This window comes from Pongo abelii, chromosome 8 (assembly GCF_028885655.2).
Source record: "Pongo abelii isolate AG06213 chromosome 8, NHGRI_mPonAbe1-v2.0_pri, whole genome shotgun sequence".
NCBI lineage: Eukaryota > Metazoa > Chordata > Mammalia > Primates > Hominidae > Pongo > Pongo abelii.
In genome coordinates, this window is record NC_071993.2 from 13,262,032 (window position 1) to 13,274,666 (window position 12,635).

General features: G+C 41.6%; 1 protein-coding gene across 15 annotated transcripts in view; it reads left to right on the forward strand.

Moving 5' to 3' along the window:
- Positions 1–11,931, forward strand: part of OPTN (optineurin) — a 38,504-nt gene extending 26,573 nt beyond the window's left edge. For 14 of the 15 annotated variants that reach the window (XM_024253063.3, XM_054521580.2, XM_024253065.3 and 11 more), the window contains 4 exons: positions 1,306–1,464; positions 5,631–5,761; positions 7,065–7,144; positions 10,329–10,506. In XM_024253063.3, the coding sequence (XP_024108831.2) occupies positions 1,306–1,464; positions 5,631–5,761; positions 7,065–7,144; positions 10,329–10,450 (492 nt within the window). In that variant the 3' untranslated portion in view covers positions 10,451–10,506. 15 annotated transcript variants of the gene reach the window in all.
- Positions 11,932–12,635: the final 704 nt, after the last annotated feature.

The following is a 12,635-nucleotide window of genomic DNA, read 5'->3' on the forward strand; positions in this document are numbered from 1 at the left end:
GCATGAATCCTTCACTAAATCTGGTTTCAAAGGTTGTTTTCCAGTGTATCATTATTTGTTGCATCTAGAGTTTATAACTTCTGATGTTCCACATGTGTGTAATGTGCTTTATTGTGTACAAAGATGGTGTTAATGTCCTATGGTCAGGGATTAAGCACTTGCGTATTTCTAAGGTTAGGTTTGTAGGAGAGCTAAGAGCATGGGCTTCTGTGGGTAGGAAGAGCCATCTGCTTTGGGGAATTGTGCAAGACCAGCGTGCCTGCTGTCAGTGAATTTGGGACCCTGGAATCATCAGCCTGCAGTTTAAATTCATAATAATGGGCCAGGTGTGGTAGCTCATGCCTGTAATCCCAGCACTTTGGGAGGCCAAGGCTGGAGGATCATTTGAACCCAGGAGTCTGAGACCAGCCTGGGCAACAGGGAGGCCCTATTTCTACAAAAAATAAAGAGTTAACCAAGTGTGATGTTCGTGCCTGTGGTCCCAGCTCCTTGGGAGGCTGAGGCAGGAGGATCACTTGAGCCTAGGAGGTCAAGGCTGCAGTGAGCTGTGATCACGCCACTGCACTCCAGCCTGTGACAGAGTTAGAACCTGTCTCTAAAAAAAAAAAAAATAAGTAAATTAGTAATAATGCCAGCATGGTGTGAAGCTTGTGAATTAGAAGGGATCTTTGAATTTTTAGCCTTGTAAATATATTCTTTGTTTTTCATTTATTTTCTTTTAAAGAGGAGGTTTTGCCATGTTGCCCAGAATGGTTTTGAACTCCTGAGCTTAGGCAGTCCACGTGCCTCAGCCTCCCAAAGTGCTGGGATTACAGGTGTGAGCCATCATGCCCAGCAGTAGTGTTCCTCTCTTGGACCTAATAATTTTAAATTTAAAACATGTTTCTTCTTTTCCACTGACTTCAGGAAGTAAGAGTAACAAGTGGAAAAATAACAGTATCAACGAGTCACAGCCTTATCAAGATTGGAGTTTGTTATTGTATCCCTGATTTTGGTGTTATCTTCTTTTTTTTAGGAATTCATTATTTGCAAGCCACAACTTAAATACAACTTTCTGAATAAGTTAGCACTGCTGATTAACAGACTGGTTAGAGCTGATACATTTTTTAGATCTCGCTGTGTTGCCTAGGCTTGTCACCCACTCCTGGGCTCAAACGATCCTCCCACCTCAGCCTCTCAATTCCAGGCATGAGCCACCACACCCGGCCAGAGCTGATAATTCAAAAAATAAACCTTTTCTAATATTTTACTAAAATAGGCAGAATTATTTCAAAACCATTTCTAGAATAAATGTTTCTTTTTCAGTCAGAAAAAGTGGACAGGGCAGTGCTGAAGGAACTGAGTGAAAAACTGGAACTGGCAGAGCAGGCTCTGGCTTCCAAACAGCTGCAAATGGATGAAATGAAGCAAACCATTGCCAAGCAGGAGGAGGACCTGGAAACCATGACCGTTCTCAGGGCTCAGGTGAGGCACCTTCCGAAACGCCAGCTGAGCGAGGCCAGCCCTGACTGTATTCTCGCATTGGAAAGTGATGGTGTTTAGAATGTTTATAATTTTCTATTTTATATTTTTTTCACCCGTGAATGTATTAAAACTTTAAAATTGAAACATTTGGAAAGTGTTCAGTGGCTCTTATCTGTTCTACATTTAATAGGTAATTGGATTCTTTCCAGTTTGTGGCATTATGATTAACGTTGCTAAGACATTCCTGTGCGTGTTGCTCTGTTCACATGTGGATATTTTATATTTCTGTTGGGTACACACCTAGGAGTGGAGTCGCTGGATCATAGGCTCTGCATGTTATTCACTTTTAACAGGTAATGCCAAACAGTTTTCCAAGGTGGTTGGACCAGTTTTCCCTCCCATCAACAGAGAGTTTCCATGGCTCTACATCTTACCAACACTTCTATTATCAGTCATTTTCCTTTAACCACTCTGGAGGGTATATAGTGGTATCTCATTTAATTTGCATTTCCCTGATAACTAATGGGAAAGAGTACTTTTTCAAGTGTTTTTGGCCTTTGAGATATCCTCTTTTGTGAAGTGCCTGATCAAGCCTGCCTTTTTTTTTTTTTTTTTTTTTTGTTTGGTTTGGTTTGCCTGGCTTTTTTTTTTTTTCTTTTTTGAGGCACAGTCTTGCTCTGTCGCCCAGGCTGGAGTGCAGTGGTGTGATCTCGGCTCATTGCAACCTCTGCCACCTGGGTTCAGGCGATTCTCCTGCCTCAGCCTCCCATGTAGCTGGGACTACAGACACATGCCAACATGCCTGGCTAATTTTTGTATTTTTAGTAGAGATGGGGTTTCACCGTGTTGGCCAGGCTGGTCTCAAACTCCTGACCTCAGGTGATCCACCCACTTCCACCTCCCAGAGTGCTGGGATTACAGGCATGAGCCACTGTGCCTGGCCTGGCTTTTCAAAAAAATGTAATGACTTCTGTATATACTGCACATATAAGTCCTTGTCAGTTATTTTTGCCTTTTCACTCTCATAAAGGTGTCATTTGAGGAACAAAAGTTCTTAGTTTTAAGGTAGTTCAGTATATCAGCCTTCTCATTTATAATTAGTTCTTTTTGTGTCCTGTTTAAGAAACTTGCTACCCCAAGGCCAGGAAGATATTCCCTCTGTTGTCTTCTGAAAATTTTGTTTTACCTTTTACATTAAGATGTACAAACCATTTGAAATTGGCTTTTGTGTATAGAAAATGAAGTAAAGGTAAATATTTATTTTTTTCCTATATGAATATCCAGTTAACTTGGCACCATTTAAGCCATCTTTTCTTAAGTGCTCTGCTGCCCTCTTCAACATAACTTGTGTCCATGTATGCATGGGTCTGTTTCTGGATTTTGTTCTGTTTTATTGGTCTACTCATATATCTTTGCTCTGGTACCATGCTGTCTTATTATAAAGTATCAAACTTTTTTTTTTTTTTGAGACAGAGTCTAGCTCTGTCACCAGGCTGGAGTGCAGTGGCACAATCTCGACTCACTGCAACCTCCACCTCCCGGGTTCAAGCCATTCTCCTGCCTCAGCCTCCCAAGTAGCTGGGACTACAGGTGCACACCACCATGCTCAGCTAATTTTTGTATTTTTAATAGAGATGGGGTTTCACCATGTTAGCCATGATGGTCTCGAACACTTGACCTCACGATCTGCCCAGCTGAGATTATGGGCGTGAGCCACCGCGCCCGGCCAGCATCCAATTGAATGGTTGGATCATAAGTTATGTCCATTTCTCAGTTAAATAAATATTACCAAGCTGTCTTCTAAAAATGCCTAACCAAAATTATACTCTCACCAAAAGATAAGCACTCCTGTGTCCTCACATTCTTGCATTATTTTAAAAACCTTGGCCAATATGATGAACATATGATTTTTAATACAATAATGTCAGCAGTTTGTTATTCCCTACATACAGACTCATTATCACCAGCTGCCCAGAGTGGCTGACCCCTGTGAAATGCAGCCAGTTGACTGGTACTTATAGCTTTAGTTTTATTTCTACAGGAATAGAGCCTCAACCTGCATTCTCAGCTCTTCAGAGCATTTCCTTGCTTGGGCAACCCATGTTATTGGCTTCTTCCACTCTGCTGCAGTCATGTATTTTCACGCATTCTAGACAAAGACATTTGTTTTCTCTTGATGGATACTCTTGCTCATTCATTCAATAACTTCTTTTTTGAGCACTTATAATATGTCAGACACAGCCGGGCTTGGTGGCTGACACCTGTAATCCCAGCACTTTGGGAGGCTGAGGCAGGCAGATCACAAGGTCAGGAGTTCGAGATCAACCTGGCCAATATGGTGATACCCTGTCTCTACTAAAAACACAAAAATTAGCCAAGCGTGTTGGCAGGCACCTGTAGTCCCAGCTACTCGGGAGGCTGAGGCAGGAGAATTGCTTGAACCTGGGAGGCAGAGGTTTCAGTGAGCCAAGATCACGCCATTGCATTCCAGCCTAGGTGACAGAGCGAGACTCTATCTCAAAAAAAAAAAAAAAAAAAAAAAAAAAAAAATATATATATATATATATATATGTCAGACACTGTTCTTACTGCCTGGGATATAGGAATGGACAAAACAAAGACTCTGTTCTTACTTGCTCAAAGCTAGTAAGTGACAGAAGTGAGACTAAATCCAATTTAAGTAATACTCCAAAACAGCCATGATCCATCGCCGACACTGTGAGATGCTGAACCACTCACAATTGATAGGAAATCCCTTAAAATGATCTCTTTATTACATGCTTTTAAGTAACTATAGTTTTGATAGAATCTTTAGATTTTTAATTTTACTTTTAAAATAATGGATAATAATTTATATCTCAGAACCAGCAAATTTGAAAAGAAAAAACTAATTTTAAACATAGAAAGTGAAAAATTAGTATTAAATTCCAATACCAATGGAACGGTTTACTCAATTAGCTGACACCATTAAATATTAAAACACTATTAAGTGTTTTGTTATTTGTAATTTAAAAATTGATTTTTAAAATGTTGTGTTGTTTTGTTTTTTGAAGCAGGGTCGCACTCCTGTCACCCAGGCTGGAGTGCAGTCGCATGATCGTGGTTCACTGCAGCCTTAACTTCCTGGGCTCAGGTGATCCTCGTGCCTCAGCCTCCCAAGTAGCTGGAACTACAAGTGCATGCCATCATGCCCAGCTAATTTTTTGTATTTTTAGTAGAGATGAGGTTTTGCCATGTTGCCCAGGCTGTCAGCAGGAAGCCTCAGTTCCTCACCATGTGGTCTCCTCCAGAGGGATGCTTGGGTGCCCTCATGTCGTGGCAGCTGGCTTCCCCCAAAGCAAGTGATCCAACAGAGAGCAAGGAGTGACAGTGTCTTTTGTGACCTAGTCTCAGAAGCCGTACACCATCACTTCTGCAGCATCCTAGAGGTTACACAGGTTGGCCTTATTCACTGTGGGAGGGAAACATACAAGGTGATGAATACCAAGAGGCAAGGATCCCTGGAGCCATCTCAGGAGGCTGGTGACCACACACGGGACATGGATTGAATATGGAAAAGTCCACGGGAAATGGTCTTCTGTCTGGTTCAAATGCTGATTTGGCCGCTTAACAAATTTTCCCAAGATTAAGAGCCATTAAGTTTGTAAAATGAGGATAGCCATTCTATATTCTCAGGATTTTGCATAAGGTAAAATAAGATAGTAAATGTAAAGGACCCAACATAGGACCTCACACATGCTTGGAATTTAATAAATAGCATCTATTTCTGATGATTATTCTTTTAAATTTAGCTTAAGACCAGCCTTCATAAATACACCTGGCAGAATGAATAGGCCATTTACTATATTAAGTTTATCCTGAATTGTTTATTATCTAAAAGTCCAGATAATTTTGCTGAATTAATGGTAACTACAGTATGTAACTATGTAAGTTACAGTATGTAAACTACCTATATCAGTGCAGTTGCAGGATTTGTGTTGTTTAAAGCACACACACAAACACAGCTTGTATCTGCTATTGGAATTGTACTGTTTTCTAGCAGGATTATGCATCTGTGATTCACAAGGGCTATTGAAGGATACAGCACTACCTCCTCATCGCATAAACACTGTAAGAATCTGCATTCATCTAGGTACTAACTTCTGTATCTTTTTTTCCTCTAACAGATGGAAGTTTACTGTTCTGATTTTCATGCTGAAAGAGCAGCGAGAGAGAAAATTCATGAGCAAAAGGAGCAACTGGCATTGCAGCTGGCAGTTCTGCTGAAAGAGAATGATGCTTTTGAAGACGGAGGCAGGTAAGGAAAAGAGAGAGGAGGACCCAGAGCTCACATCAGCATGGCTGTAGAAGAGGTGCCTGTCCAAAGATGTTCCTGATTTGAACTATAAGAATAGCTGTGTTCGTGCCACTGCACTCCCGCCTGGGTGACAGAGTGAGTCCCCTGTCTGAAAAATAAATAATAATAATTGCTTCACTTACACTTCATGTGATCATGTTCCCAACACTTAGTTTGTCTTACAGGAAAGCGTGACAGAGACTTGTGGGAGCTTGATCAAGCTCCTTGCTTTCAGATAAGCAAGGATTTTGATTTGATTTTAAAATGTTGTGTTGTTTTGTTTTGTTTTTTGAGGCAGGGTCTCACTCCTGTTACCCAGGCTGGAGTGCAGTGACATGATCATGGTTCACTGCAGCCTCAACTTCCTGGGCTCAGGTGATCCTTGTGCCTCAGCCTCCCAAGTAGCTGGAACTACAAGTGCATGCCACCATGCACTTGTAACAATAACGTTACGTGTCCCAATGACCTGTCTTGCCATTGTCACGGATGAAATATTCATAGCACTTTAAATTCCTGAATATTCTTTAAAAAATACTGCCCAAAATTACTTCTGACTTTTAGAAATTTATTTTGAGAAAGTTTTAAAACAGCAAAATTCAGAGAATAAAATAACAGACTCTACTATGTACTCCTTCCTGTATTGACAGCTGCTTTTATTTCCTTCAAGTATTTTTTTTTATTAAAGGGAAAAGGGAGTTGTAGTTAGAGTTGAAGTCTCCTTTGTTCCCCATCCATCATTATATTCCTTTCTTCCTTTACCTTGTGCTGTTAGGAATTTGGTGGGTAGCTTCCCCACCTATTTTATACTTTTACATATCACATACACACATACCTATATCATATCTCAAAACCAGATGATATTGATTTCTCTGTGTTTAAGTTACAAAATGATCACTAGGTATTGTTCTGCAACTTACTTTACATAATATTATGATTTTGAGTTCTCTGTTGATATGTGCGGATGTAATTTATTATACTTCATTGATGTGAGTATTTTGATTTATAAATATGCCACTTCTTTCTAATCTGTTTCCTACTGATGACAGTTTGGTTATTTCCTGATTTTTTTAACCATAATTATTTACTTTCACAATGTAGTCTCCTAGTGCCAATAGGATTTAAAACTAAAATTAGTCTGGTTTTTATGAACCTTGGCAGTGTAGTTTGAGTCTTTTTTCCCCTACTTCTGTTGACTGTCTGCTCAGTGTTGTCATGTTTCAGGGTTGTAGAACATCACACGGCGTGTTGCTTTTCATCCCGGCAGGCAGTCCTTGATGGAGATGCAGAGTCGTCATGGGGCGAGAACAAGTGGCGCTGACCAGCAGGCTTACCTTGTTCAAAGAGGTGAGTCCTGTGTGATCCTGGATTTTCAGCAAATAGCTATCCTATGAAAAAGATGCTTGAAGAAAAATTCCACTTCATTCTCTACAATGGATTCCAAATCAAGGCACCGAAAATATAGCACCCGTCAGTCTCATTTCCACAGCACTCCCATCTCCATCCATTACCCACCGAATCCAGACCAGACCCTTCACCCTGCCAGAAGGTGCCTGGCACGGCCACACTTTTTCTTTTTTTTCTTTTTTTTGAGACAGAATCTCTCTCTGTCGTCCAGGCTGGAGTGCAGTGACGAGATCTCGGCTCACTGCAGCCTCCGCTTCCTGGGTTCAAACGGTTCTTCCACAGCCTCCCGAGTGGCTGGAATTACAGGCGTGCGCCGCCACACCCAGCTGATTTTCGTATTTTTAATAGAGATGGGGTTTCACCATGTTGGCCAGGCTGGTCTCGGACTCCTGACCTCAACTGATCTGCCTGTCTTGGTCTCCCAAAGTACCAGGATTACAGGCGCAAGCCACTGTGCCTGGTCTACAGCCACACTTTTAAACCGTGTCTCCCTCTGTTCTCTTACAGATATTAAGCCAGACTGAATCATCCCCTTGAACTTGTCCTAAGCCTGTATTCGCTTGTATTATGCCCTTCACATAGACGCCCTTTTCTTATGCATATTCCTGACTTCCTCCAGTCTCTTTCCAGTGACCTCTTACCCCATCTTTAAAATCTATTTCAAACTCCATCTCCATGAACTGTTTCCATTTTGAACTTCCAAAGTACTTTATTCCTCTCTGTTGGTACCTGTCTGCTATTTTATAGGTGTTTGTGTGTTCTAGGTGGATATTTAAGTACTTTATTTTTATTTCTATTTTTATTTTGAGACAGGGTCCCACTCTCTTGCCCAGGCTGGAGTGCAGTGGCATGATCGTGGATCACTGCAACCTCCACCTCCTGGGTTCAAGCGATTCTCCTGGCTCAGCCTCCCAAGTAGCTAGGACTACAGGTGCACGCCACCACGCCCGGCTAATTTTTGTATTTTTAGTAGAGACAGGGTTTCACCATGTTGGCCAGGCTGGTCTCAAATTCCTGACCCCAGGTGATCTGCCCACGTCGGCCTCCCGAAGTGCTGGGATTACAGGCGTGAGCCACCACGCCTGGCTAATTTTGTATTTTCAGTAGAGACAGGGTTTCGCCATGTTGGCCAGGCTGGTCTCAAACTCCTGACCTCAGGTGATCCACCCGCCCAGGAGAGGTCTCCTAGAACAGAAAGTACCTTCTCAGAAGCAGCGGCAATGGTCTCATTTATTCAGCAGATACTTTTGAGTCCTACAGGATGTGCAAGACGTACTACTTATGCTGGGAGTCAGAGAGCAGAGGCAGCCCCGGATCCTGACCCCTCTTCTCTGGCAGTGGGGTGATTAGAAAGCTCCCTGCTTTGGAAATCATGCTTTATGATCAATACATACCTCTTCAGAAATGCTTCTTAAGGCTGCTAAACACAATCTCAAATATTCATACATGTTACTATATCCAAGTAATGTACTTAGAAGCAAATAAAGGTTGCCTCCAAAAACAAACATTTTGAGAGCCAAACCAAAATCTAGGCTGAGACCAAAAAACCAAGATGGTTTGCATTGGTCCAGAAAGGTCAGAACAGAGAGATGCCTGGGAGCCAGAAATAATTTCCTGCATCAATCACAGTTTGTACGGATCCAGGACCTAGCTAGGGTCAGGGTTTATTTCAGACATGCTCTGATTGAGGCTTGAACCTCAGTACTACTTCAAAACTGGGGGAAATGATAGGGTGCATTCTTCCGTCATTCCTCCTTGTTAACTTTACGTAGATAACTCCTGTTCATTCTCAAGGCCCCTCTCAAGTTAATTGGTCTCATCTAGGAGGCCTTTCTGCACCAAGATCTAAACTAGGGGCCCTTCCCTTTCTCCCCTGGACGCCCTTGCACCTAACACTCACCTGGCCTAACACTCGTGCCTAACACCCGTGCCTAACACCTTGCCACGACACTGCTGCCACATCTCTCGCCTGGCTTCTCCACCACGTCTGTCTCCTGGCACACAGCAGTGTCTCTGTACATCCCAGAGGACTCAAAAGTGTCTGCTGAACAAATGAGATGATTGCCCCTGCTTCTGGGAAGGTACACTCTGTTCTAGGAGACCTCTCCTGGGCTCTGTGGATTTCTTTCTCCACATTCCCTCCCTCTTTTGCTTATATCCTCATTCATCCCTTTTCTTCTCCCAGATATCCTAGTATTTACTAGAACATGCGTTGTCCTGTACCTAGAACTGAAACCATGTATTTTCGCATACCTTGAAAATGGAATACAGTTTAAATCCTAAAAGAATGCACCAATGTACCTGTAATCCCAGTACATGGGAGGCTGAGATGGGAGGATCAGTTGAGGCCAGGAGTTCAAAACCAGCCTGGGTAACATAGTGAGATCCCGTCCCTACAAAAATTTTAAAAACTAGCCAGGTGTGGTGGCATGTGCCTATAGTCCCAGCTATTCAGGAGGCTGAGGCAGGAGGGTCACTGGATCCCAGGAGTTAGAGGCTGCAGTGAGCTATGATTGTGCCACTGCACTCTAGCCTGGGAGAAAGAGCAAGACTCCATCTGTCAAGAAAAAAAAAAAAAAAAGAAAAGAAAAAAAATCCTAAAACAGGCCAGGCGCGGTGGCTCACGCCAGTAATCCTAGCACTTTGGGAGGCTGAGGTGGGCAGATCATAAGGTCAGGAGTTTGAGACCAGTCTGGCCAACATGGCAAAACCACATCTCTACTAAAAATACAAAAATTAGCTGGGTGTGGTGGTACGCACCTGTAATCCCAGCTACTCAGGAGGCCAAAAGCAGGAGGATCACTTGAACCCGGGAGGTGAAGGTTGCAGTGAGCCAAGATCGCGCCACTGCCTTCCAGCCTGGGTGACAGCGAGCAGCGAGACTCCATCTCAAAAAAAAAAAAATTCCTAAAAGGGAAACAGGTATCATTTGGAGAGATTTTTCTCTATGTGTATCGTGATGACTTCGGTTAAAGACCAAACACCTGTGCTCATGTCCCACTACGTATTGAATACAAAGTTGAACTGATGTTAAAACTCACCATCTGTTCTTCAAGTGAAACAAACAAAACTGCCTGCAAAATGGAACTAATGGAATTATATTTCATTTCATACGTATTCCCAGGAGCTGAGGACAGGGACTGGCGGCAACAGCGGAATATTCCGATTCATTCCTGCCCCAAGTGTGGAGAGGTTCTGCCTGACATAGACACGTTACAGATTCACGTGATGGATTGCATCATTTAAGTGTTGATGTGTCACCTCCCCAAAACTGTTGGTAAATGTCAGATTTTTTCCTCCAAGAGTTGTCCTTTTGTGTTATTTGTTTTCACTCAAATATTTTGCCTCATTATTCTTGTTTTAAAAGAAAACAGGCCAGGCGCGGTGGCTCATGCCTGTAATCCCAGCACTTTGGGAGGTCGAGGTGGGTGGATCACTTGGGGTCAGGGTTTGAGATCAGCCTGGCCAACGTGGCGGAACCCTGTCTCTACCAAAATTACAAAAAATAGCCGAGCGTGGTGGCACGCGCCTGTAGTCCCAGCTACTCGCGAGGTTGAGGCAGAATTGCTTGAACCCAGGAAGTGGCGGTTGCAGTGAGCCGAGACGACACCACTGCACTCCAGCCTGGGTGACAGAGTGAGACTCTGTCTCGAAAGAAAGAAAGAAAAAAGGAAGGAAGGGAGGGAGGAAGGAAGGAAGGAAGGAGAAGGAAGGAGAAGGAGAAGGAAGGAGAAGAAAAGGTGCCTGTTCTACATAGACCACCTTTGGTGGAGTTCCATCAACTCGCAAAGTAGAATCCTTACCTACCACTCTTCCGATAATAACTTTAGTATTTTTTATGTTTGGTTGATGTGAACAGCTGCACTGCTCATGCAGTTAGCTAGCATGTGACATCTTGCGACAAAGTTCATGTAATTAGATGGAAGAAACCTCACTGATTAATTTTAAGAATCTTTTAGGGATGCAGGAACAATGAAGTGGCCACAGATTTAATCAAGAAAAATGTTTTTGAAGCATTTTTAAAAATGAACTATAGTTATTTTTCTTCATTTAAAATGGATCTATTGGAGGTTATGTGTGTATGTTGTAGTTTTATTGCAGCCACAATAATTGTACCAAAGTTTTCACATAGGCACTGTGAGCCTTTACTTAATATCAAGACAAGTGAAAAAATACTGGCATCGATGAAACAGATAACATTGGTCTCACTGGATTTCTTTACCCATTCACAGTGTAAAGAAGTTACCTTCATTCTTTCATTGTACCTGCAGGCCTATGGGCTTGTACAGTAGATAATTAATTTCTAAAAAGAATAGCTGCCTATTTTCTTCCTAGGTTAGGTTATATCTTCATAATCACAAGAATTAGTGATTGCAAAATAAAATTTTGCTTATGAATCTTTTACATTGTTTATATATGATTAATATCATCATATATATTTTCTGTATTAAGCTCATTTGGTTTCATTTAAGCTGTATACTTAGTCATATATCTTTCATTAGTTCTATGAATATGAGCAGATCCCTTTACTAGAGCCCAGTATGTGCTGTTTGAATTAGAAGTCATTCTTGCTGAGAAGGTGAGTAGGTAGGGATTTGCCTTGTTTTGTAAGTCTACAATTTGCCAAGAGTAAATAACACTGGACCAGCTGTAAAAGTAAACAGTGTGTTTATGCATTGAGATACTAAAGCATTTAAGAAAAAATTAAAAGATCTCTTTTGTTTAAATTCGTCTTAAGAATCTCTCCTAGACAAACTTGGCTATACACACACACGCTTCAATAAGAATCAAAATAGTTCACTATATCTTCATGCCAAGAGAACACGACACAAATTCAACAGTAATTTCAATTAAACGAGTCCCCTACCACGCCTCAGGGAGAATATTTGTTAAAGACATTTCTAAAGTAACGCTGACATTTTTACTTTTCTTTGTTATGGTTTCTAATGTAAGTTTTTTCCCTTATCATCTTATACTGGAGGAAATATATTTCTATAGTCTCCTAAATAGAGAAGGAAACCAAATGGTTTCACATTTAAAGTTATTGGACATAATCCTTTTACTTTGTTCAAGTCAAAATATTCAGCAAAGCCAGACTGAAATAATAACATGAATGGGCTTATTAAGCTTGTGACCAAATCGTTTGTTTAATAGTTGGAAGAATTACAAATGAAGGCAATTTCATGTAGTCAGTTTAAATTAAGGCTGTTGTTTCCAGCTTGGTAAATAGCTTATAAACTCTGTGCACATCTTACCTCATTTATTTAGTCTGATATCCCTTCAAAGGCTCTGTTCCATGTGACCAGTTAACTATACCTCCTAGGAATTTTGTGTCTGTGTGTGGTAAAAATATATAGTTGAAGATTACACTCTTAACAGGTTTACGACTATCCTGGATAGTATCGTTAACTGTGTGCACATTGTTGTACAG